General features: G+C 57.5%; 1 protein-coding gene across 7 annotated transcripts in view; it reads right to left on the minus strand.

Annotated features, from left to right (window-relative positions):
- Positions 1 to 167: 167 nt before the first annotated feature.
- LOC115906133 (myomegalin-like) overlaps positions 168 to 21,034 on the minus strand; it is a 36,879-nt gene continuing 16,012 nt past the window's right edge. For 2 of the 7 annotated variants that reach the window (XM_030953073.1, XM_030953070.1), the window contains 37 exons: positions 20,911 to 21,030; positions 19,320 to 19,439; positions 18,987 to 19,079; positions 18,651 to 18,866; positions 17,995 to 18,153; positions 17,509 to 17,622; positions 17,147 to 17,284; positions 16,684 to 16,863; positions 16,258 to 16,452; positions 15,809 to 15,952; positions 14,740 to 14,818; positions 14,123 to 14,211; positions 13,825 to 13,941; positions 13,231 to 13,368; positions 12,803 to 12,918; positions 12,039 to 12,166; positions 7,628 to 7,716; positions 7,362 to 7,510; positions 6,940 to 7,240; positions 6,680 to 6,848; positions 6,456 to 6,572; positions 5,903 to 6,377; positions 5,112 to 5,347; positions 4,838 to 4,889; positions 4,347 to 4,564; positions 4,024 to 4,218; positions 3,279 to 3,485; positions 2,999 to 3,124; positions 2,777 to 2,896; positions 2,511 to 2,688; positions 2,305 to 2,429; positions 1,995 to 2,096; positions 1,666 to 1,853; positions 1,276 to 1,419; positions 1,066 to 1,204; positions 918 to 964; positions 168 to 720 (listed from right to left, as the gene is read on the minus strand). In XM_030953073.1, coding sequence (XP_030808933.1) covers positions 688 to 720; positions 918 to 964; positions 1,066 to 1,204; positions 1,276 to 1,419; positions 1,666 to 1,853; positions 1,995 to 2,096; positions 2,305 to 2,429; positions 2,511 to 2,688; positions 2,777 to 2,896; positions 2,999 to 3,124; positions 3,279 to 3,485; positions 4,024 to 4,218; positions 4,347 to 4,564; positions 4,838 to 4,889; positions 5,112 to 5,347; positions 5,903 to 6,377; positions 6,456 to 6,572; positions 6,680 to 6,848; positions 6,940 to 7,240; positions 7,362 to 7,510; positions 7,628 to 7,716; positions 12,039 to 12,166; positions 12,803 to 12,918; positions 13,231 to 13,368; positions 13,825 to 13,941; positions 14,123 to 14,211; positions 14,740 to 14,818; positions 15,809 to 15,952; positions 16,258 to 16,452; positions 16,684 to 16,863; positions 17,147 to 17,284; positions 17,509 to 17,622; positions 17,995 to 18,153; positions 18,651 to 18,866; positions 18,987 to 19,079; positions 19,320 to 19,439; positions 20,911 to 21,030 — 5,556 coding nt within the window. In that variant the 3' untranslated portion in view covers positions 168 to 687. Of the gene's footprint in view, positions 721 to 917; positions 965 to 1,065; positions 1,205 to 1,275; positions 1,854 to 1,994; positions 2,097 to 2,304; positions 2,430 to 2,510; positions 2,689 to 2,776; positions 2,897 to 2,998; positions 3,125 to 3,278; positions 3,486 to 4,023; positions 4,219 to 4,346; positions 4,565 to 4,837; positions 4,890 to 5,111; positions 5,348 to 5,902; positions 6,378 to 6,455; positions 6,573 to 6,679; positions 6,849 to 6,939; positions 7,241 to 7,361; positions 7,511 to 7,627; positions 7,717 to 12,038; positions 12,167 to 12,802; positions 12,919 to 13,230; positions 13,369 to 13,824; positions 13,942 to 14,122; positions 14,212 to 14,739; positions 14,819 to 15,808; positions 15,953 to 16,257; positions 16,453 to 16,683; positions 16,864 to 17,146; positions 17,285 to 17,508; positions 17,623 to 17,994; positions 18,154 to 18,650; positions 18,867 to 18,986; positions 19,080 to 19,319; positions 19,440 to 20,910; positions 21,031 to 21,034 lie in introns of all 7 variants that reach the window. The other 5 variants (XM_030953071.1, XM_030953067.1, XM_030953072.1 and 2 more) reach the window with 4 other exon arrangements.

Raw genomic sequence — 21,034 nt, forward strand, 5'->3', positions numbered from 1 at the left:
GGAGGAGGAAAGGGAGCACCCAGTGCAGCATAGAGCTGCCCTTGGGTTGTTAGGGTAGGGCACTGAGCCACCCCCTGGGGACTCAGCCAGGGCCTTTAGCACCCTGTGCTGCAGGTGGTTTGGGGAGGGGTAGCACAGCTGCAGAGACAGGCATGCCAGAAACACCACAACCCAAAGGAAACCTTTATTGGGGACTCTTCAGCCACTGAACAGAATATGGCATTTCTTACATCTTCCTCCTGTGCTGGGGCCCCGACATGTGCGGAGTCCCCAAAGCACATTTCCAGTACCTCTGTCTATATACATATACATACATCCACAAGCAGGGACAGGGACTCATCGGGGTTACAGAGGGGACCAGGTCCCAGGGCAAGCTGTGCTCAGCATGGGGGGCTGTGTCACCCCACTCTGAGCACTGAGGGTGGAAGGGAGCAAGTGCTGAAGCATGGGCCAGACAAAGGCCAAGCCAGCAGCTGCTGCTGCCATGCCAAGCAAAGGCTGGTGGAGGGCATGCAACCACTACAGCAGCCCAAACCCACTAACTGTGTAGCTCTGGACACCCCAGACCCCTTTCACCCTGGCCCTCAGAGCAGCAGGGATGGGGTCCACTCCAGCCCTCTGGCACGGCTCGGCTCAGCAGCCAGTGGGCTCTTCCCTGCTGGCCATTGCTCCTTGCCCTGCACGGGCTCACGCAACAGGCAGGGCCTGCTGGGCCTTCACCTGGCAAGAGATGACACATGGCAATAAGGAAGAGCACTACTGTGCCCTGGGGACATGGACATGCTAGCTGAGGATAGACAAGGAGAATGTGTCCCTGTGTCCCCCTCAGTCACCCAGCTAGCCCTCAGCACTCCAGGACAGCCACCACAGGGTGTGTGCCATCTGTGTCCATCCCCAGGGCATCAGGGCAAACTGACCTCCAGGTTTGTCCTGGCCTTGCGCAGCACACTGTGGGTCCTGGTCACTGCAGGAGAGAGAGATGGGGTCAGTGAGGTCCCTGTGCCACAGAACCACATTGGGCACATGGGCACCAGGCTGGCTTGGCCGTGCCACCAGAGCACGTACACTGGCTGACGATGAACTGCTCCATGCTGTCCTTGAGCTGGGCTGTGCTGCGCAGCCGCCTGGCCGTGCTCTGCAGAGCATCCTCCCTCTCGGAGAGCCGGGCCTGCAGCGCCGCGATCTCGCCCTGGAGCACCTGCTCCTGGGACAGGGGAGGGGGATGAGCTCTGAGCACCCGGCCCCGGTGCCCCGCCGGTCCCCAGCTCTGCTCACCTTGCCCTGGTGCTGGGCCGGGCTCACGGGCAGCACGGTGCTCCAGAAGGCAGCGAGGAGGGACACGCACTCCTCCAGGATGCCGTGCAGGGTGCTGGCGCTGCCCCACAGGTGGCCCTGCCCCGTGCCCGTCCATCCCAGGGCCTGCGGGAGAAGGGTGCGGGAGCAGCTGCTGCCGGGGCACCCCCATCCCGCCGCAGCCGGGGCGTGGCCGTGCTCAGCCCGGCACAGCTGGGAGGTGCCGGCAGCATTCCCTGGCCTGGAGATTCCCTGCCTCCAGCTGCCCCTGCAGCCCTCGGGGCTGCTTCTGGCCTCGGGAGCCACGTAATGCACAGAGCACCGAGGGCCTGGCCCCCAGGTGCTGCCTGCCCCGTCCTGCCCACGCTTTACCTCCTTTGCCGGGAGCGGGCAGCTGGGCAGCCCGAGTGCTGGGCGTGTCAGACACATCAGCTCCCGGGCCAAGGCCTTTCCCTCCACGATGTGCTGCTCCAGGGCTCGGTACGTGTCCAGGCGGCCGACGATGTGAGCCCCCGTCAGTCCCTCGCTCTTCCTCGGCAGCACGTCTGCCCCACGTGGCTCTGTGGAGCAAGCTGGGTTAGGTGAGGACCGCTGCCCGCTCCCCTGGTGACCCGCCCTGTCCCATCCCGGGCGCTCGACTCTGCTCTGAGCTCTCCAGGCTTGCTCAGCAAGGGTGCTGCCACGAGTTCAGCAGAACCCACCGTCCATCCGCCGGAGCACCGACGTGCCGGAGGCCAGTGGGGACAGGAGGGGAGCTGCTGAGTCAGTGCCAACATCACGCACTGGAGGAGATGGGAAGCAGCCTGGAACAAGAAACATCTGAGCCCCTGTAGGTAGATGTGGCTCCGTGCCTGAGGCTGCTGGGCTGCCCTCCCTCTCTGCCTGCCAGCAGGGCCACTGTGTGCAACCTGCTGCCCCAGGAGAAGTGTCTGGGACCACCCAAGGGTTGCAGAGGGGCCAGGCACCCCAAGGGCCGGGGCTGGGCAGGGATGCTGTCCATGGGTCCCATACCTGCTCGTGTCTCAGCAGAGGGGCCCGGGAGGCTCTTGTAGATGTGCAGCTCCGCACGCAGGGTCTGCAGGAGCAGGCGCTGCTCCTCACTCTGCTGCTGCAGGAGCGTCACCGAGTGCTGCAGCCTGCAGAGGTGACACGTGGGTCCGGTGCCAGCCACCCCTCCCAGTCCTGCGGCCCCAGGGCCACAGTGCCCCAAACCTTACCTGTTGTTGTCCTCCTGCAGAGAGCGCCGTTCGTCCCGGAGCTGCCGAACACTCTCTTGGCACTCGGAGAGCTCCTCCGCCAGCCTCCGCTGCTTCCCACGTCTCTGGCCCAGCTCTGCCTCAGCCTCCCGTGCCCGGGAGCAGGCAGCCACCAGTGTCTCCTGCACCCGTGCCAGCTCTGGGGACAGAGAGCAGGAGGTGTCACCACCACTGCACTCAGCCAGTGCCCGCTGGGGCTCAGCCCCAGGATGCTGGCCCGGCCCTACCTTGGGAGAGGTGGTCCCGTTGGAGCCGCAGGGTCCGGTTTTCCTCGTGCAGAGCCTGGTTCTCCCTGCTCAGCTGCAGCCCCAGCTCCGGTGTCTGGGCATAGACATCACTGGGCAGTCCTGTGGAAGGGAGCAGTGCTGAGTCTCTGTCCCAGCGCCCCGCTGCGCAGGGGGTGAGCAGAGGGATGTGCAGAGGCCTGGCCCCGCAGCCCCAGCCCGTACCGCTGCCCTTGGAGGCCAGGCGGCGCTCCAGCTGCTCCCGGAGCCGGTCGTTGGTGCAGATGGACTCCTCCAGGCGCTGGCGCAGGTTGCGGATCTCCACCAGGTGCTCCTCCAGCAGGTCTGCCCCTGCCACAGCCAGGGACACAGCTCAGGGCAGGAAAGGCTGTGCCTGCCCCTCTCCACAGCAGAGCCCTGTCCCGCAGCTGTTGTGGTGCCAGGTCTCCTCCCTGCACCCCACAGGCAGGTGGGATGCCCCAGTGCTCTCCACCACGGACCATACCTGTCAGCTTCTGCCCGCAGGGGTACCCCGGGGGCAGGGCCCCATAGAGCAGCTGGCCGGGCGGGGGCACGTCCCAGAGGCCACTGGGCAGCTCAGCTGGGCCCTGCAGGGCTCCGTGGCGGCAGAACGGTGCTGGGGCCTTGCTGCCCTCTCCAAAGGGGCCCAGTGGCACTGTGGGCTTTGCTGGTGCCATGGGCAGTGTCACACCTGCACACGCAGGACAGTGGGGAGGAGGAGAAGGACAATGAGCCGGTAGGAAGAAAGGGGCAACGAACTCCCTCCATCTGCTTTTCCCCCCCTTGTTGCTCTGCTCAACAGTGCAGTCCAGTGTCCCCATCACTGACCTCCTGTCCCAACCAAACCTATTCCCCCCGAGGAGCCGGGGCTCTCCCAGGCCTTGATGATTACATGACACAAGGTGGAGGGTCTCAGCCCCACTCCTACACAACACCTTACCAAATCAGCCTTTCCTAGAAGACCTGGGATATGCCAGTGTCTACACCTAGGGGCTAATACTGTCTTGGGATGGGTCCCTCCAACCCACCAGGTCCTCTCTACTTGAAAGCCACATGTTCCCACTGTCCCCCAGCCAGAGCAGTGGGACCCAACCTCAAAGCCATAGCCCAGAGAGGAAGGAGAAGATCAAGGGCAGGACATGCAGGTCAGAGAGAGTGGAGATGATGTGTCACAGCACAGCATGCAGGGCAGGCAGGACCAAACCCAGGCCAAGAGGCAGGGTGCTCACTTTCTCCCAGTTGCCTCCGGAGCACCTGCAGTTCCTGCTGTGCCTCAGCCAGGGAGCAGAGAGAATTCCCACAGCAGCCCAGGAGTGGCGGGGCCGCAGGAGGAGGGGGCCCGGCAGGGAGGAAGGGGGACAGCCCGGGGGCCAGGGCAGGCAGGGGGGCACTGACGGGTTGGGACAAGGAGTCAAAGTGAAGGCCTAGAGACAGGAGAGAGATGGAGAGAGTGAGGTGTCACAGTGGCTCTGGCTCAGCCTGGCAGAGAGCCCTCCTCCTGAAGCCAAGTCCCTGTGCCCAGGGGCACTGCAGTTGTGGCCCCTGGTGGTACCTGTGTGTTGGGCAGGCTCCTCGTGGCACTGGCTGTACTCGCTGGCTGCATCCCCATCAGAGCAGGGCTCCAGCCCCTCGGAGGTGAAGGATGAGCTGCTGGCAGAGTGGGATGACTCCGAGGGCGGGCAGCTGCTACCTGGGGACTCGGAGCGCTCCTGCAGCTTCACCTCCAGGCTCTCAATCACCTTCTCCTTCTCCTGGAGCTCCCGGCTGAGCCTGTGCAGATGGCCCATCACCAGGTCTGAGCTCCATCCCACAGCCCTTTCCCACATGATCCGCCACATGCTGTGTCCCACTAGTGATGCAGGGCTGCTCAGAGATACAGAGTGCCCACGGGGCTTGCCATCCCCAGAGCAGAGCAGAGCAGCCCCAGGACATCCACCTGGGGCAGAGACCCCGAGGGCACCCTGGGCCCTCACCTAAGAGCAGTGATAACCTCAGGGTGCCCATGCCAACACATCCCACAAAGCCTTCCTTGGGAACAGGTACCTCTGTGCCAGGAGTTCGTGACTGGTTTTATCCTCCCCGTCTTGTCGATCTCCTGAGAAAGCAAGGCCAGAGAAGAGCCAGTCAGTGTCTCCATGCCCCAGGATGCCTGGTCCCGCACAGAGCCATAGCAGGGCAGGACAGCCCAAAGCAAAGCAGGTATCCCACACAGCACATGATGTGAGAGTGCTCCTGCTCTTCACCCATCAAAGCATCCCTTCCTGACCCATCCCACGCCCATGACACCCAGCCCCACTGCCCCCCTAGAGGTGCTTACTGATGCCCAGCTTGTCGCTGAGCCTCTCAGCCAGGTGCCTGCCCTGGGCCAGCTGCTCCCTGAAGCCCTGGCCCAGGTAGTAGTCGATGTCAGTGCCCCTGAGGAGGTCCTCGAAGGAGCGCAGGGCGTCCCGCAGGTGCTGGGCCAGGCTGCGGCTCAGCCCACGGCCCTCCCGCAGCACCTGCCGCAGGTGGGAGAGCTCCCGAGCCTGGGCCTGGATCAGAGAGTTGTATTTCCTAGGAGAGATGGGCGAGCAGGGTGTTCACAGGGCAGCCAGACCCGCTGGGAACACAGCAGGGATGAAGTGCCATGGTGTAGGGACCCTGGGGAGCATTCCCTGGTCTAGGGAGACACAAGAAGTTTCCCTCAGAAAGCTGTTAGACCCCATTGGCTCCTTCCCCTGTTCCTATGTCTGTTCCTATGTTCCTGAGCCACTCCTTCCCTACTCCCTGATTGGCCCTCACCTTTGTACTGCCCCCAGGCCCCCGTAGAGAAAAAGCTAGAAGCTCTGGGTGTGGGTGCTGGGACCTGAACACCTCACTGAATAAAACATCTGTGGATATTATGCAAAGGTCCTTTTTGCTTCCTTACTCTGGACTATGCTAGCAACAATTCAGACTCCTACACCGTGGAGGGAGTCTGTGCATCATCCACTGCTGGGACTCTGCCCCAGCACACAAACACCCCAGGAACCTTCCTGCAGGGAAACCAAGCAACAAGGAGCCACCAGCCTCGGGCAGCTCCTGGAAATCACTGTATCTCCCCATCTGCTCCCAGCCCCAGGGCCATACCCGGGCCAAGTGGCAGAGTGCAGCTCCTTGGGCAAGGTGGCTCCGTGCTTGGCCGCGGGCAGCTGTGCCTCGAGCAGGGTGACGCGGTGCACCAGGCTCTGCAGGTCGCGGTGTGCCCGCAGGGCGGGTGGGCACAGCGCGCCGTGCCCGTCCGACTGCCAGCCCTCGTCCTCGTCCGTCAGGCTGTGCGCTGGGGACGCCAAGGCCTTGGGAGCCGGCAGGGGCCGCTCAGCGCCCGAGGTGTAGCCGCTGGTGACAGAGATGGAGCGGGCACGGCGCTGCAGGCTCTGGATCACCTTGTTGGCATTGAGCAGCTGGGCCTTGAGGTCCTGGATGTGCTGGTGCAGGGCCTCCACATCCTCCAGGGCCATGGTTTTCCGGGCAGTTTTGCCCGCTCTGGACATCCCTGGCTGGCAGGGAGACCCCAGCTCCTCACCCAGGCTGGTCTCACTGAACACATCTGGCTCCTCGCACTCTGCAGGGAGCACAGCAGGTCACTCCTCTGTGCCAGGGGGCAGAGCACAGGGATCCCTGGAGCCCTGGCTCTCCTTACCAGGGCTGGTGCTCTCGTCACGGTCTGCCTCGGTCTCACTGCGCCCACAGGTCTCATAGCCCAGGTCCTGGAAGTCCACCTGCACCTGCTTGCTGAGCTGCTGTGTCTGAGGTTCACCTGCTGGGCAGCGCCATCAGCTCAGAGCCCCCCGGGCAGGATTCATCACCCCTGCCCCATGCACAGGGCTCAGAACACGCCCCCACCCCACCCTGGCTTTCACTCACGGAGCAGGACGTGGTATTTCTCCAGCTGCTCAGCTTGTGCCCGCACCGTGGCCTCCGAGGCAGCGAGCTTGTCCTGCAGCTCCTGGCACTGCCTTTGGCCCTGTGCCACCTGGGAGCGCAGCTCTGCGCCCAGCCCGGGCCAGCCCCCGCCGGGAACCGAGCCCTCCACCTGCGGGAGGGGAGATGGACTGTCAGCTCTGCATTTCCACCCTCATCCCCAGCTCTATTCTCATCTCCATCCCGGTTCCCTGCGCATTTACATGGCTCCCGTCCCCTCCACCGGGGCTGCCAGGGCACGGTCTCTTGGCCATGTCACCCTGGGCTCGGGTCTCCAGCGCCGGGCGCTTGGTGGGCACCGCTCCCCTCTCTGCCGGGAGCCCTGGGCCATCCCCGCTGCCTCCGAGGGACCCGCGGCTCTTCCGCGGCAGCCGCCGGGGCTCAGTGGCCACAGGGCTGCCCAGCCCCGGCTCCTCCTGCTCCCCGCTCTCCAGCAGCGACGTGGCTTCACCCATCCGCTCCTTCAGCTCCGCGTTTTCCAGGCACAGGCTCAGCATCGCCTTCCTGGGGGCACAAGGCACGGTAAAGGACGGGCAGAGGCCGGCAGGGATTGTGTCACAGGGATGATGTAGGGTGTCCCCTCCGGCCACTGGCAGCCCCGGCTGCAGAGCCCCAGAGCTCTTGCCTGATGTGGGAGACAGAGGAGAAGCCGGCTTCCTCCAGCTGCGCCTTCAGCTCCCGCAGCTCCTGCTCAGCCCGCAGCTCCCGCTCGGGCGCGGTGGGCGCTGCGCTCCTTTCGGTGCTCCCATTCTCCTTGCGGGCCCGGGGGTTGCTCTAGAGGCACAGAGGGTGACAGGGACGTTTCCCAAGGGCTGGGACGCGGTTTGGAGGGGGCGCAATGCCCAGCTCCGCCACCCCCGCTCCTCCCAGCGTGGCGCTGCCCCGACTGACCTGCTGGGGTGCTAAGCCACGGGCTGCCTCCTCCTTCATGCTGTCCGTGAAGTTGGTGCTGCCATCGGTGTGTGAACCTGCGGCCTGACCTAGGGGACAGCACAGCACACGGGGCGCTCAGAGCAGCGGCACTGGCAGCGCTGCCTCTGTCCCCTCCTCCTGCTGGTCACTGCGGGCAGCCCCAGGCCGGTGTCTGCTCTCACACACACCCGGTGCTGGGACACTCCCGGCTGCGCCGAGCTTCCCCTGCCGTCCCTGCGTGCTGCCACCCCCGCCCTGCACACTGCACCCTGCGCTGGCCCATCTCTGAGGGACGGGACAGCCCCGGGGATGGGAGCCCGGCAATGGCTCCTGCCCCATCCGCGCCTTGTGCTTGCTGCCCTGACAGACAGACAGACAGACAGACACACCACCCACCCTGCAGCCGCTCCACACGCCACAGCCAGCAGCAGCAGCAGCAGCACAGGCTTGGGCAGGGAGCCCCGCTGGACTGCCCCAGCCCGGGGGGAGGATTGGGGCGCACACCCCACATGCCCTGCCCAGGCAGGGGCAGCTCGGGAGCAGCCCCGCTACCCTCAGTGCCCGAGCTGCGCTGTCAGGCATGGCCGGAGCTCCCTGCAGCCCTGTGCTGGCTCTGCAGAGCTAAAGGGACACTCGTGCATGGAGAGCTTGGGCAGAGCTGGGGTCATGCCCTTCTGCTTGCACACAGCTCTGCTCCTGCCCCCTTGGTGCCAAACCCTGGGTGAGGACTCGAGCCCCTTGTTTGGGCAGCTGGGACATGGCTGTGTCCACAATCCCAGGCACAGACATCTTTTATGAAAAATCCTTTCCTTAGGATTTTTCCTCCTGAGAAGCTGAGAGGCCTCAGGAACAAAATGTAAACAATGGTTATCTGCTGCTGTGGAATGCAACAGGGGCATCTGTGATTGGTCTCATGTGGTTGTTTCTAATTAACAGCCAATTCACAGTGAGTTAGCTCGGACAGAGAGTCCGAGCCACAAGCCTTTGTTATCATTCTTTCTTTTTCTATTCTTAGCTAGCCTTCTGATGAAATCCTTTCTTCTATTCTTTTAGTATAATTTTAGTATAGTTTTAATATAATATATATAATAAAATAATAAATCAAGCCTTCTGAAACATGGAGTCAGATCCTCGTCGCCTACCTCATCCTAAGACCCCTTTGAACACGGTCACAAATCCTCCCCTCCCCAGGGGGAGAGATGCTTAGACAGAGCTCAAGACTGTCCCCTAGAGCTGTGAAAGGCCAGGTTCCACAGCTGCCCGTGCACCAAAGGAGAGGTAACTGCTTTGTCTGTGGCCAAATCCATCAACTCTGGAGCTGCCAGGCAAGGCAGAACACAGAGCAGGGGAACACAGAGAGATGCCAAGCATCACTGCTGAAGGGGAAGCCAACAGGGATGCATCTGGCTCTCAGGAGGAATAGCCAAGGAGCAGCCAGGAAGGTGCCTTGCAGCAGGGCAGGCGTTTGTACTGTGCTCATAGCTGGGGACACACTAAGGAGACCCACGTGTGCCATGAGGCTGCAAAAACGTGGGGAACCTCACTGCTGAACCTGGCCAGACACCACCCTGCACGGTGGAGCCTGTCCATGGAAGCAGACGGGTCCCAGGGGGCACAGAGAGCCATCACTGCCCCGGGGAGCACAGAGAGCCATCGCTGTCCCGGGGAGCAAGGACAGCTATCACTGCCCCGGGGAGCACAGAGAGCCATCGCTGTCCCGGGGAGCAAGGACAGCTATCACTGCCCGCTCCCGGGGAGCACAGAGAGCCATCGCTGTCACACAAGGGGAAATGCGGTTCTGGGAGCGAATGGCTGAGCGGCAGCAGCAGCGCAGGGAAGCAGCAGCTCCTGTAGGCGGCACTCGGCACAGCCAGAGCTCAGCCCCGGAGCCCCAGGGACAGAACCAGAACCTGCCGGCGGCTGAAGCAGCCGGGGCCGCAGCAGTGCCGGGGGGCCCGAACGGTGAGGGGATCAGACCGTCGGCCGCAGACTCTGCTGGGGGCTGAGGGGCCACAAGGCTCTCGAGGTGGTCACCGTGGCAGAGTGACACACAGTTGCTCTGGGAACATGGGAGAACGAGCCCTTGTGCCAGGGCACAGCATCCCACTTCTCACCACTGCCCACAGCTCCGCACGGCTCCCAGTGCTCCGGGGCTGAGTAAAAGGAAAAAGGACCCCAAACCCAACTAAAACCAAGGGGCAGAGCAGGGAGCGGCTGAGGAGCAGAGATGTGTGCACGCAGGGCTGCTGGACCCTGGCTGGTGCTCACCACGTGCTTGAGCCCCCGTCACAGCAGGAGCACAGCAGGCTGCTCAGCTCTGTGAGCGCCACCAGCGCAGGAGCCAAGAGATGCAGCCACAGCTCTGCTTTCCCACACACTCCTCAGGCTTTCAGCCCAGCCCGAAGGCACACAGAATTAGTTACATGCTTGCAGATTGTACACGGCCCACGAGCACGGGACACTCGGGTACAGGGCTGCACAGGAGCCTTCACACTGCTGGGAACAAGGGACTGGAAGCAAGGTCCTCAGGGAGGTTCAGAGAGGAAGGAATGCCTGTCACAAAGAGCTACGAGACAGCACAAAGCACTGCACAGTTTGACAGAGGGGGAGCTCAGGCAGGGAATGCTCAGCCAGGACTATCAGAGATAAGAGGAGGCCTTAAAGAAGAGGCCGGAAAAGCTGGGGGATGTGAGCCTAGGATAACACTGCCCCTAAGGGGCACTGATCAGGGAGGGACAGACCTACAGCAAAACAGACACAGGTGGAGAAGGGAGATGCCTGAGCTCCAGACATGCCAAGACTCCTCTCAGCCATGCCAATGAGTCTGGGCTGGATCCTGGGCTCCATGGCACCCAAGGGACCAGGGGGCCAGCTGGGCATCAGTGCCAGGATGGCAGGGGGAAAATGGAAAGGGTAAGAACAGGGACACAAAGGCTTCTACAAAGTGAGAAGCAAAAGGATGAAGAGAAGATGGTGCTACACAGAGAAGTGAAAAGAAGGGAATGAGATGAAACAAAGAAAGGAAAATCTAACAAAGTCCAGAGCTGCCCAGCAGCTCCCAGCTGTGTCCCTTCAAGCCACAGGGGAACTGCTGCAGTCACAGTGCAGCTGAGTGCTGACCCAGAGGGGCAGAGCTGCCCTGCTGGGTGCCAAGGGGAGCTCTGCTGCCTCCCAGCCCCGGGGGCACAGGGAGGAGAACCCCCCAGGGCAGCACAAGGCACAGGTGGTGCCAGCTGAAGCAGCTGCAGGGAGCCACGCAGCAGAGCAGGCTCAGTCCAGGTGTGCAGCCCAGCACCACAGAGCTCTTCTGCTCCGCCTGCCCCTAGCTCAGCCTCCCCAGCAAGCACAAACAGATGCTCAGAGCTGCAAAATTTGCTCCTGCCATTTTGAGAAGTGAGTACAAGACAGCAGATCCACAGCCCACTGTGCACAGGAAGCCCTGGTCATTGGAGAGTTGTTGCTACTGTTTTTCAGCTTTCACACCAGCTCCCACATTCCCAAAGAAGGTGGAAGAGGGCCTGGAAAAGGTATGCAGTGGTGCCAAGGGGGACAGACACCTCAGAAAGAGGGTCCTGCCCATGGCCCAAGGGGCACATGGAGCATGTCAGGGATATGTACATGTATGAGTAAGGGAGCAGACCCAGCCCAGACCCTGGGAGCAGGGACAGGTCTCAGTCCCCCCCAAACCATCTGTCTAAAAGAGGAGGAAACTCTCCCACAAAGGCATTCACAAGTTAGGTTGAAACAACTTACAATCAGGAAAAAAGGCCAGTCAGTAAAATCATTAACACTGGAGTAGGATTTGGTCTAAGCATAAACTGAACTTCTGGTTCTACACTCAAGTCTTGTGTAAAAGGCCCAGGCAAGTGTCCCCAGGTCTTGAATTCTCCATCTCTGGAACACACTTTTCCATATACACTGTCTCCCTTGGGGCCAGCCACCATCAACCCAAGGGGTGGGTGTCACTGAGTAAGAAAAACGGTGAGGGAATACAAAAACTCACACTCATGCACTTGGGAGATGATAGAAAACATCTGGTGTTTCCTTCAGAGATAGGGAATCTTTATTTGGCCCACGGTGGTTGGAAAACAAGGGAGATAGAGGGGAATAACTAAAATGGAATGATTTGAATGTGCAAATACATCAGGGGCCACCAGGGTGGGTCAGACAGGAACGTACACGAGACACAGGTGGATTGCACTGATCGCCGTTTCCAAAGCAGCTCAAAAATAAAACAAAAAAGAAGCCCTGCACCAGTTCTATCGTACCACAGCAAGTACCCAAGCTCAGTCAGTGAGACAGGTTAGTGAACCGTTTCCGTGGCAGCAGGCCAGCGCCAGTGCTCAGAAGGCATGCTGGGGTAGGACTCTCACACGCTCCTGTTCCCCACCTCCTATGGCGCCCTGCGTCTCCAGCCTGCTCAAACACTCCAAGCTTCTTCCAAGAGCTTCTTCCAGCTGTCCCCGCAGCTCGTGGACCCCTTCCAGCTCCACCTGCAGGGCGTGGTCTCTCGCAGCGCTGAGCGGAGCGCGGCACAGGAGGGAAGAGGGTTAGACCGGCCCCGCCCTCGGACACCGAGCCAGGCTCGGCCACCTCCTGCCTCACCTCCAACCTCCCCAGAGCACAGCCACCCCCAAAAAGGGCCCCAGCCCGTGGTAGGGGCCTCGCAGTCGCAGCTGTTCTCCAGTACTTTCCCAAGCACTCCACTTATGTGCTCCCTGGCTATCAGGTAGCTCAAATATCCCAGAGGCTGCAGCCCTGTGAAGGGCAGGGGAGTAAATCAGGGGACAGGCCACTGCCTGGATAAGCACCTAGAGGGATCCTTATCAACCCAACAGTTGGCTGAGAATTTGACAGCAGTCTCTGAAAGGTGGCCAAGTGTGGGTGGGAAACTGAGCTGAGAAAAGATAAGCCAAGGAACAGAGATGGAAATCTCATGGCAATGGGGGGAGTTTAGGGAGCCATTAAAGCTGCCCACTGCAGCCCCTTCAAGGGAAAAAGGCAGCCTAAAACTTGGATTCTCAAAGAGGCATTTGGCTGATCCTTTGACTACTCTCCCTCTGCCCCCACTGTAAACTCTCAGACTTGCAGAATGACCAGCCACACCTGCCCTGGCAGAGCAGGGCAGCACAGAGCCAAGGCAGCCTCACTTACCTGTCTGGGTGTGTGTGAAACTTCACCAGGCTGCCATAGAGCTGCCTCTCTGCCTGGAGAGCCTCATTTAACCGATTCCTCTCAGCCACCAGCCCTTCCAGCATCAGTAACAACTGCTTGGAGAGAAGAGACAAGGTGCAGCTCTTAAACAGAGACAGAAACCAAAGGAGGTTATCTAGCTGTCCCTGACAACCTGGGGGTTCCCATTCCTTGCTTGTGTCCATGTCATCCCTGGACTCCCAAAAGCCTCTGCTCTTTGGACAAGTGCTAAAGAAAGCTGATCTTCTCCTCTGTACTCCCACAATCACACACAGCCAGCTTCCAAGAACAAGCACATCCTGGCCTATCTAAAGGCTGAAAACAAAGCCTCATACCTGAGTGCCAGCAGGAGCACAAACACATCCAAGCCTGTCCCACTGGCACACTACCTGTTGCCTTCTGTTTCCAGTAGCCTCCTGTCCTTGGGACTCTGCTACGGCCACTTTCTCCCGAAGCACCAGCACTTCTTGTGTCAGCCTTTCCATGGCTGGAATTTCTTCAGGATCCACCAGCTGCATCTGCAGATCCTGAAACCCAACAAACAGCAGGAGAGCTCAATGAGGAAGGGATCAGTAACAAAGACAGCTGGACCTTTGCAAACCTCCCTGGAATGCAACTGCCAGAAGTTTCCAGTGTTTGGAAAGATCCAGGTCTTCTAAGGAAAAAATGCCAAAGCACTGAGAGTGGATTAGGCACAGACCAGAGTGTTCAGTAAGAACCAAGAGGGGACACAAGAAGGGTGCATTCTGATTAAAGGACTTGAAGGAGGGTGCTTAGTACAGAAAGAGCGAAACACCAAATAAGAACAATCTGGGGGTTTGGGGCCTTTGCCTTCTGGCCAAAGGAACCCAGAGAGCTGTAGGCAAACCAGCAGCAATAGCATCTGGTATAGCCAGCCACACTGCTCTGAGGATGTGGGGAACAAAGAGACTTCTCTGCAGCATTCCCAGGTGGAACTCCCCCAGCCTAGCACAGCATCTCACCTTGATGAGGTCCTCTTTCATCTGGATGGTTCTGGTCAAGGACTCAATATCTGAGGCCTGCACCTGCAGCTCCTCCTCCTGTGTGGCCACGACAGTCTGGAGAGCAGTGAGCTCCCGCTGCAGAGGGAAGAGAAGCCCCTCAGAGACTTCTGAAAGCCAACACCCCCCTGCAGGATGCTGCCCCCCATTTCTCACTGGGGTACCCTCACAAGAGCAGGGTCCAAAACCTCCAGTGAGGGGCAGCCCTAAGGTCTCCCAAAAGCAAAGGAGATCAGCACAGGCTCCATCACAAGCTCACCCTGCTTTCCCTTTCCTTCTTTGCCATTAGCTCCAGCTCCTCTTTGGCATTGACAAGATCCTTCTCCAGCTCTGCTGCTGACATTGTAACTGCAAAGACAGCTTGGTTACTGCAGGAACACCGTGTGCCAGTTCAGACCCCAGGATCACAAACAATCCCCCTCTGGCAAGACAGGGCCCTGGTGCTTGTGCTCCCTATCACACCGTTTCTCAGTAAATGCTTTTCTTCCTTGCTTGGCCTTTCAACAGCAGCTGAAAGCCATCGCAATGTCACAGGCCTGCTGTCCTACCCCTGGCAAAGTTCATGTGTCCTGGTGCCAAGGCAAAGCCCAAAACAGATACACACTTGTCTCAGCTCAGCCTGAAACAAAGTCAAAAACTCTCCAGTGGACAGCATCAGATCTTGAGCACAAACACTTCACCTCAAACCCAAGAGCAGCCTTTCTCCTTCCCTTACTCCCATCCTCAGACATCACCCAGAAGAGAAGCAGAGCTTTATTTCAAAATTCTCTCGTTCAAAGTTCCCTACTCTTCCACAGTTTCATGTAATCATATTTCCCCACAGCAGAAAGCCCCAGTCATACTTGGGGACCTCAAAAGATGCTGTCCCACACTCACCTCCCTCTGTCCTGCAGCTGCTGTCTTCCTGTGGGGATCCAGCAATGACTGTAGCTCCATAAGCTCTTTGCAGTATGTCCTGAAAACATAGAAGTCTGCAGGTTTGCATTTTCATGGGGAACACACAGCTTCCCCAGAACTCCAGGACTGCAGCAAAGCTGCTGGCTGCTCTGTTGACACCTCTAAAATGTGAAAAAACAATGAAGGGGATGTAGCCTGGGAGCAGGAACAAGTGAATTGCACTCAGAAGTTGTACTTGTGGGGAAGAGGGCACTGGCCTTGTTTTATTTGGCACTGGGAAGCTGCTGGCAGCAAGTGTCTTCACAGTAAAGACTAAACAGGTTTCATCAATTGCAGCAAGACACCTTTCAACTGAGACTCAGCTTTATCTCAGATGTGGCCCAAAGAGACCATGCAAGAAGGAAAACACATCCCTGGAAGTCTCTAGAGCTGGGAATAGAAACCTGTTTACAGCTGCTTAAAAACATTCAACAAGTCAGCTCATCAGCAAACCATTAACAGCTGCTCAAGTAGGAGCCATGGCATATGCAGCCTTGGAGCTGTGTTCAGCCTCAAAGGGGGTTTTAGCAAAGCTGCTTTAAAAATACCAACTCCAATTGTGGAAGAGACAGCAAACAGCCAGCAGGCTCTGCCAAGAATTAGTGAGACCTAAATTTAGCTCTCTTGTCCCCTCCAGAATGTGACAATGTCAGGGAGGGGATTACAATACAGCAAGGCAGCCCAGCCCAAGGAAGGAGTGGGTCAATGCTACAAGGTCAAAGGGTGGATGTCTTTCATACTCTCATGTGCCCCGGGGATTCAATTACTGCTCCATCAAAACAAAAAGAGACACTGAGTGACAAAGGCTGGTGAAATCAAGATCAGAACACTCAGGCAGCATTCCTGCTGCTCAGTTTCTCCTTCTCCTATAGGAAGACTTTTTGGTAATCCCACTTTCATTTCTATCATTCTCTGCGGTGCTCTTCTCTCTCCTATTTACTTCGGTGGCAATCAGCTCTTTCTGAAGCCCCAAGGCCACAGGCAGAGAAACACAGTGCATGATTCTTACTTGTATGGGTTGTTTGTCCTGCTTCAATGGCCTGGCACCAGCTGACTGGGTCCCAACAGGGTCCTTCCCCACCATGTGCTGGCGCAGCAGCTGTAGCTCACTGCTCCTTTCAGCCAAAGCCTGTGCCATCTTCTCTGCAGCCACCTGATTGAGGGGGAAAATAGGGACAGGGCCATGACCAGGGTTAGGGTCCTAGTCCCTCTTCTTCCTCGGAGACTAAGGGAAATCACCTCAATATTCATCTGACACTGGAGACTCCAAGTGCTCTGAAAACCAGCTCCTGGCCCCCCACACTCCAGTGGAACCCTCCCATCTCTGCTCAGCAGCCTCTCACATACAGAGGAACCAACTCCTCTGTTTCTCTCAGTCCACTGCAAGGCTTCTCTTTGCTTAACAAAAGGCAGTGCCACCCACCTCAGCCTCCCACTGTGGCACTGCACAAAACTCACTCTGCTCTGCTGCTCCTTGGTGCTCAGAGCCTGCAGCAGCTCCCGAATTTCAGCATCGTGCTCCATGGTTTGACGGTTCCGGTCACTGAGGAGATCCTGCAGCATCTTCTCCTTGTGCTGGAGGCGCAGGCACAGCTCCTCTGCTACCTCACTCTGCCCGGGGCCCAGCTTGCACAGCAGAGTTGCTGTAAGCTCCTGAGCAAGGGGGAGGAAAGGAATGAGACTGGGAGTTGTTCAAGGACTCTCCAGCCTGGGTGTAGCTGAGGGAGCACTGTCAGCAGGTACAGGTATGTTCAAGTGCCAGAAGCAGCCAGCCTCCAAACGCTGAGCACAGCTTCAGGTGAGGCAGGCAGCAGCCTCTGCTTTGGCACCACTCCTTCTATGGACAAACTGGCTGAAGGCTCAGGAAGCCAAGCTAAGGCTTACCTCCACTTCCTTGTTCCTGTCATGCAGGCAGGTCTGCAGCTGTTGGATGATCCCCTCCTGCTCCTTCTGCCTGCTGCCAGATTTGGCCTCAATCTCCTCCTTGAGCCAGCGGAGGTTTTGGCAGGTTGCTGAGACCTGCTCCAGTTCCAGGGTTTTGGCCTTCAGGAGGCTCTCCAGGCTCTGAGTACCACAACAGAAGCAGCTCAAGCAGGGACACAAACTTAATCCCGAATTAAGCAAAACTGGAAACTCTCTCTACTGCTAACAGAGTCACACAGGTTCACCCACCTGCTCCAGGTAGCCTCTATGCCCAGCCCAAACACGAGTGCCCCAGGAACCTATCCCACCACAAGGCCAGAGGAAGCCAAACACCTGCAGACACTGTCCCCAGAGCACTGACAGGAAGGTGTGTCTGACAGCACGTCCCCAGAGCCCTGCTGGGCTGTGCAGGCCCAGCACTCACGTGGATGGTGGCCTCGTTGCTGCAGAGGACACTGCGCAGCCTCTCCAGGTCGCTGCCGCGCTCCCGCATGGACACGCGCAGCTGCTGCAGCTCCTGCTCCTTCTTCTCCAGGGCACAGAACTTCTCATCTACTGCTCTCTGCATGACAGAGGGCATCATTCACAATGGGGGCATGGGGCTCTGCAGCCAACACCCACTGTACGTTGGACTTCAGCTCCCCCTGCCAGAGGAACTCCTCTCAAAGGATGAGCCATGAAGAACATTCAGAAGATATGGTCACCCCTGGGGTCAGCCTGGGCTGATGGTAACCCAAAGGCTGAGCCTCAGGGACAGCTGGAACACTGCCTACAACATGTGCTCACCTCCAGAGCAGCATCCCTGTCGCTGACACGCTGCTGCAGTTTCTCCAACATGGCATTCATGGCTGCAGGGCTCTTCTCCAAGCTTTGCTGGCATTGCAGAAGCTCCCTGGACTCCTAGAGATCAGACACACACCCCCTAGTACAACTTACAGTACAGAAACCTCCCCCATCCCAAGAGCAGCACACAGGGATAACTTCCTCCACCCAATGCTTGCTCTAGCCTCCACATAAAAGGGTGGTAGTCCCAGCACCGGGGGCTGGCTGACTAACTCTGCCAGGGCTCACCAGGCATTGCTGGGGCTGAGGTACATGGATATCTGTGTCTTATTCCTCACCCTGGGGGCCCAAAGCCCTCTCCTTCCTTCCCTTCTTTCCTCAAAGGACATGCATGAAAGCTACAGACAGACTTTTGCATGGCCAAACACCAAAGCAGGATCAGGGACTCCATTTAATTATGCTCAAGTCAGATCTTTCTGCTGATCTCACCTGCAGAAGCTGCTCCTTGTGAGCCAGCTGCTGAGTCAAACGCTGAACCCTCTGCTCCTGGGCCTGCAGCTCACGGCTTTTCTCCCACTCCAAAGTCTGGAGCTGCTGAACCTTGTCCTGCAGCTCTGCCTGCAGCTGTTGTACCACAGCACGCAGCTCCTGCAAGGAAAAGGCAAATATCTTGGAATTCAGTCCTCAACACAACCATACACAGTAGGCCAGTCTGAGAATAGCTATCTGCAATGCTACAACTTTCACATCTCAAAACACACTGCCATGGTGTTTGAATTTATTTCATTGCCCAGGGTATCCATCCATCTAAACCCCTTGCTCTGGCCACAGGCAGAGCTTTAGTCAGCCACACCTAAGCTGTGCAGCAGGGGACATGAGCATCACAAAAAGAGATGGGACATTTGCACCAGCCAGTGATGTACAAGTGACAACACACCCACTATCAAGGGTCGTTGCTGATTCTTAATCCTCAGCTATGACACTGAGGAGGCTGGAGAATTTTCCCTGCCACATGTGACGAGGGGTTAGGCAAGTGTGCCCAGTCTGCTGTCAGCAGAAATTATGAAGGAGAGAAGAGTATTGACCACCTCAGTGCTCCTTAGTCGTGCAAACCCAGAAACTTCCAGGCTAAGTGTCTGTCATACCTGGTTGTGTTGCCAGGTTGCCTCTTTCTGCTGCTCCTCCTCGTGGACTGTGGTCTCCAGGAGGTGGGCTGCTCTCTTGGCTTCAGCCAGCTGATGCTCCTTCTGGCGCTGAGCTCTCTTCAGTTTCTGCACCTCCAGCTTGGCGCAGAAAAGGGCGTTCTGAAGATCGAGCGGTGACATTTGCTGCTCCTGGGGTGACAGTGGGCTCTCCGACACCTAGCAAAAACCAAAAAGCAGGGTTCACAGAAACTCAAGAGATTCTCTTCATGTAAGGGATTAAAAACCAGGATCCTTGCAGAATGAAACCTGATGTACCTGAGGCTTCCCAGGACATACCTGCTGCTGTCCCAGATGGTTTCTGTGTAACATGTCCCGCAGCTTGGCCATGGTCTCATTCTGCCCTTCGATGATGTGGTACAGCTCCTCTGTCTGGGCCCAAGCACAGGAAACCCAGTCAGTGGCAAACCAAGCACAAACTCTCCCATCCCAAGCCTCCAGCCTGGATTATGACACCTCAGCACCACATGAAAGAGGTTTTGCAAGAAATAATTTAGTGAGGTGCAGGATGCCAGGCAGTGGCTCAAGCATTCCTTCTCAGGCACTGCCCACAGGGCTGGAGCACAGTTCGCTGTTTTTGTGAGCACCAGCCTGCCCACCCTGAACTATTACCTTACTCTCTTTGCTCTTCAGGGCCTCGTTCAGACTCTGGATCGTACGATCTTGCCTTTGTGATGTTTCTTGAACAGATTTTAATTCAAAATTCAATTCATTCAGCTTTTCCTGTAACAACTGAAGACAGAAATAGGTTGGGTTTATTTAATCCTGCTTAATGCTCTATGTAAACACCCTTAAGACTCCCTCCACTCCTTACTCCATACAGCCCTGGTGTTGACCACATCGAGATCAACGTGGCTCCCTCTAGAGTCTGTAAACACCGTTGGAGCTGGGTGGAGACCAGTGAGTAAACACAAAGGCCCTTCACAGGACTTACTGCAGTGCTTCTGCTCCCTCAGGTGCAGGGCAGAGGTTCCAGGCTTGGTTCACAGACCACACTGCCTCCCACATACCCCAGGAGAGCCTCACTCAGGCTGCCCCACAGCCCTCCCTCCCAGTTTCTATCATTTGTTTCTCTTTACTCAAAAGGAAAGGGGCTGCTTCAGCCCAAAATCCTCCCAAAAATCTGAAAGAAAAATACCAGCATGAAGAAGCTACACATTCACTGATCAAATCAGTGGCTTATTTAGCATTAAGTTCTGGCTTCAGCACAAAAGACCCTGGCCACTGCCAGGAACCTCTCAGCAGTCTCCATGGCTGGTTTACAACCTGAGAAACCTTTGCCTTTGACACTCACCCTGAAGAGAACACTACCACTCAGTTTCAGGAGAGTTTGCTGCTTTCACCATAAAGCTCATGACACAGGACGTGTTGTGCAGTTAAACAAGTGCTTATTAGCATTTTTAAACGTTGCCTATTGCATTCTCGAAATTGGATGATACACCCCTTCCTGTGAGCTTACTCAGGACTCAACTTCTAGAGTTGGAGCTGGTGCTGCCACATAATTTCCTCCTGTTGTTCATCTGTTGACACACCTGTCCTGTTATCTCTGACCTGAGACACTCCCCCTAACCTGTTTAAACACTTCTAACTGGGCCCTGGGTCTCCATTTCTGTCAAGCTTTGCAGTCCAGGCAGATGCAGCACCTTATGGCCATCCCCAGATTATTTAAATAAATATTCCATCCCAATTTTTTTTCCCCACATTTAACCTGAGGATTTTTCCAGAGGATATAATTTACCTTAGAGTTCAAGAGCATAATAATTAAGAACATATACCCTTCTCAACATGTGTTACTATTGATCTGCCTCAAGAGAACTCAGATATCTGTTTCTTTCCCAAGTATTTAAACAGAAATGAAAACAGGACTCCCTCTCTCCTAGACCAGGCTCAGCCCATGCAAATCCAAGAGACAGGAAACAGCCCTGTGCATCTCCTTCACCAGCTCCTGGCAGGCTCACCAGGCAAGTGGAAAGTTCCGTCAAAATAATGATTTGCAAAATTAAATACGGAAAATTTACACAACCCAGCTGCAGAAAAAAAAGCAAATACTTTTAATTGAATCTGAGAGACAATAGCACTGAGAATCACACACCCTTGCTGGGAGAGAGGTGCAGGTACCTGCCTCCAGCCAGGCCAGGAGGCACCCTCTGACACTAACCACATCAGACTGATAGCACTGGATGTGCTCTCCATGAAGAAATACCTTGTTGGCAGCTTCAGAGTGCTGGAGTTTGCCCTGCAGCTCTGCTGCACGCACATCGGCCACGTGCTCCCCTGCCGCAGCGCTGCCTGGAGCGGCCTGCTGCCCTTCATCCTGCAAATTCTGC

The sequence above is a fragment of the Camarhynchus parvulus genome, chromosome 8 (genome assembly GCF_901933205.1).
Source record: "Camarhynchus parvulus chromosome 8, STF_HiC, whole genome shotgun sequence".
In the NCBI taxonomy this organism is placed as follows: domain Eukaryota; kingdom Metazoa; phylum Chordata; class Aves; order Passeriformes; family Thraupidae; genus Camarhynchus; species Camarhynchus parvulus.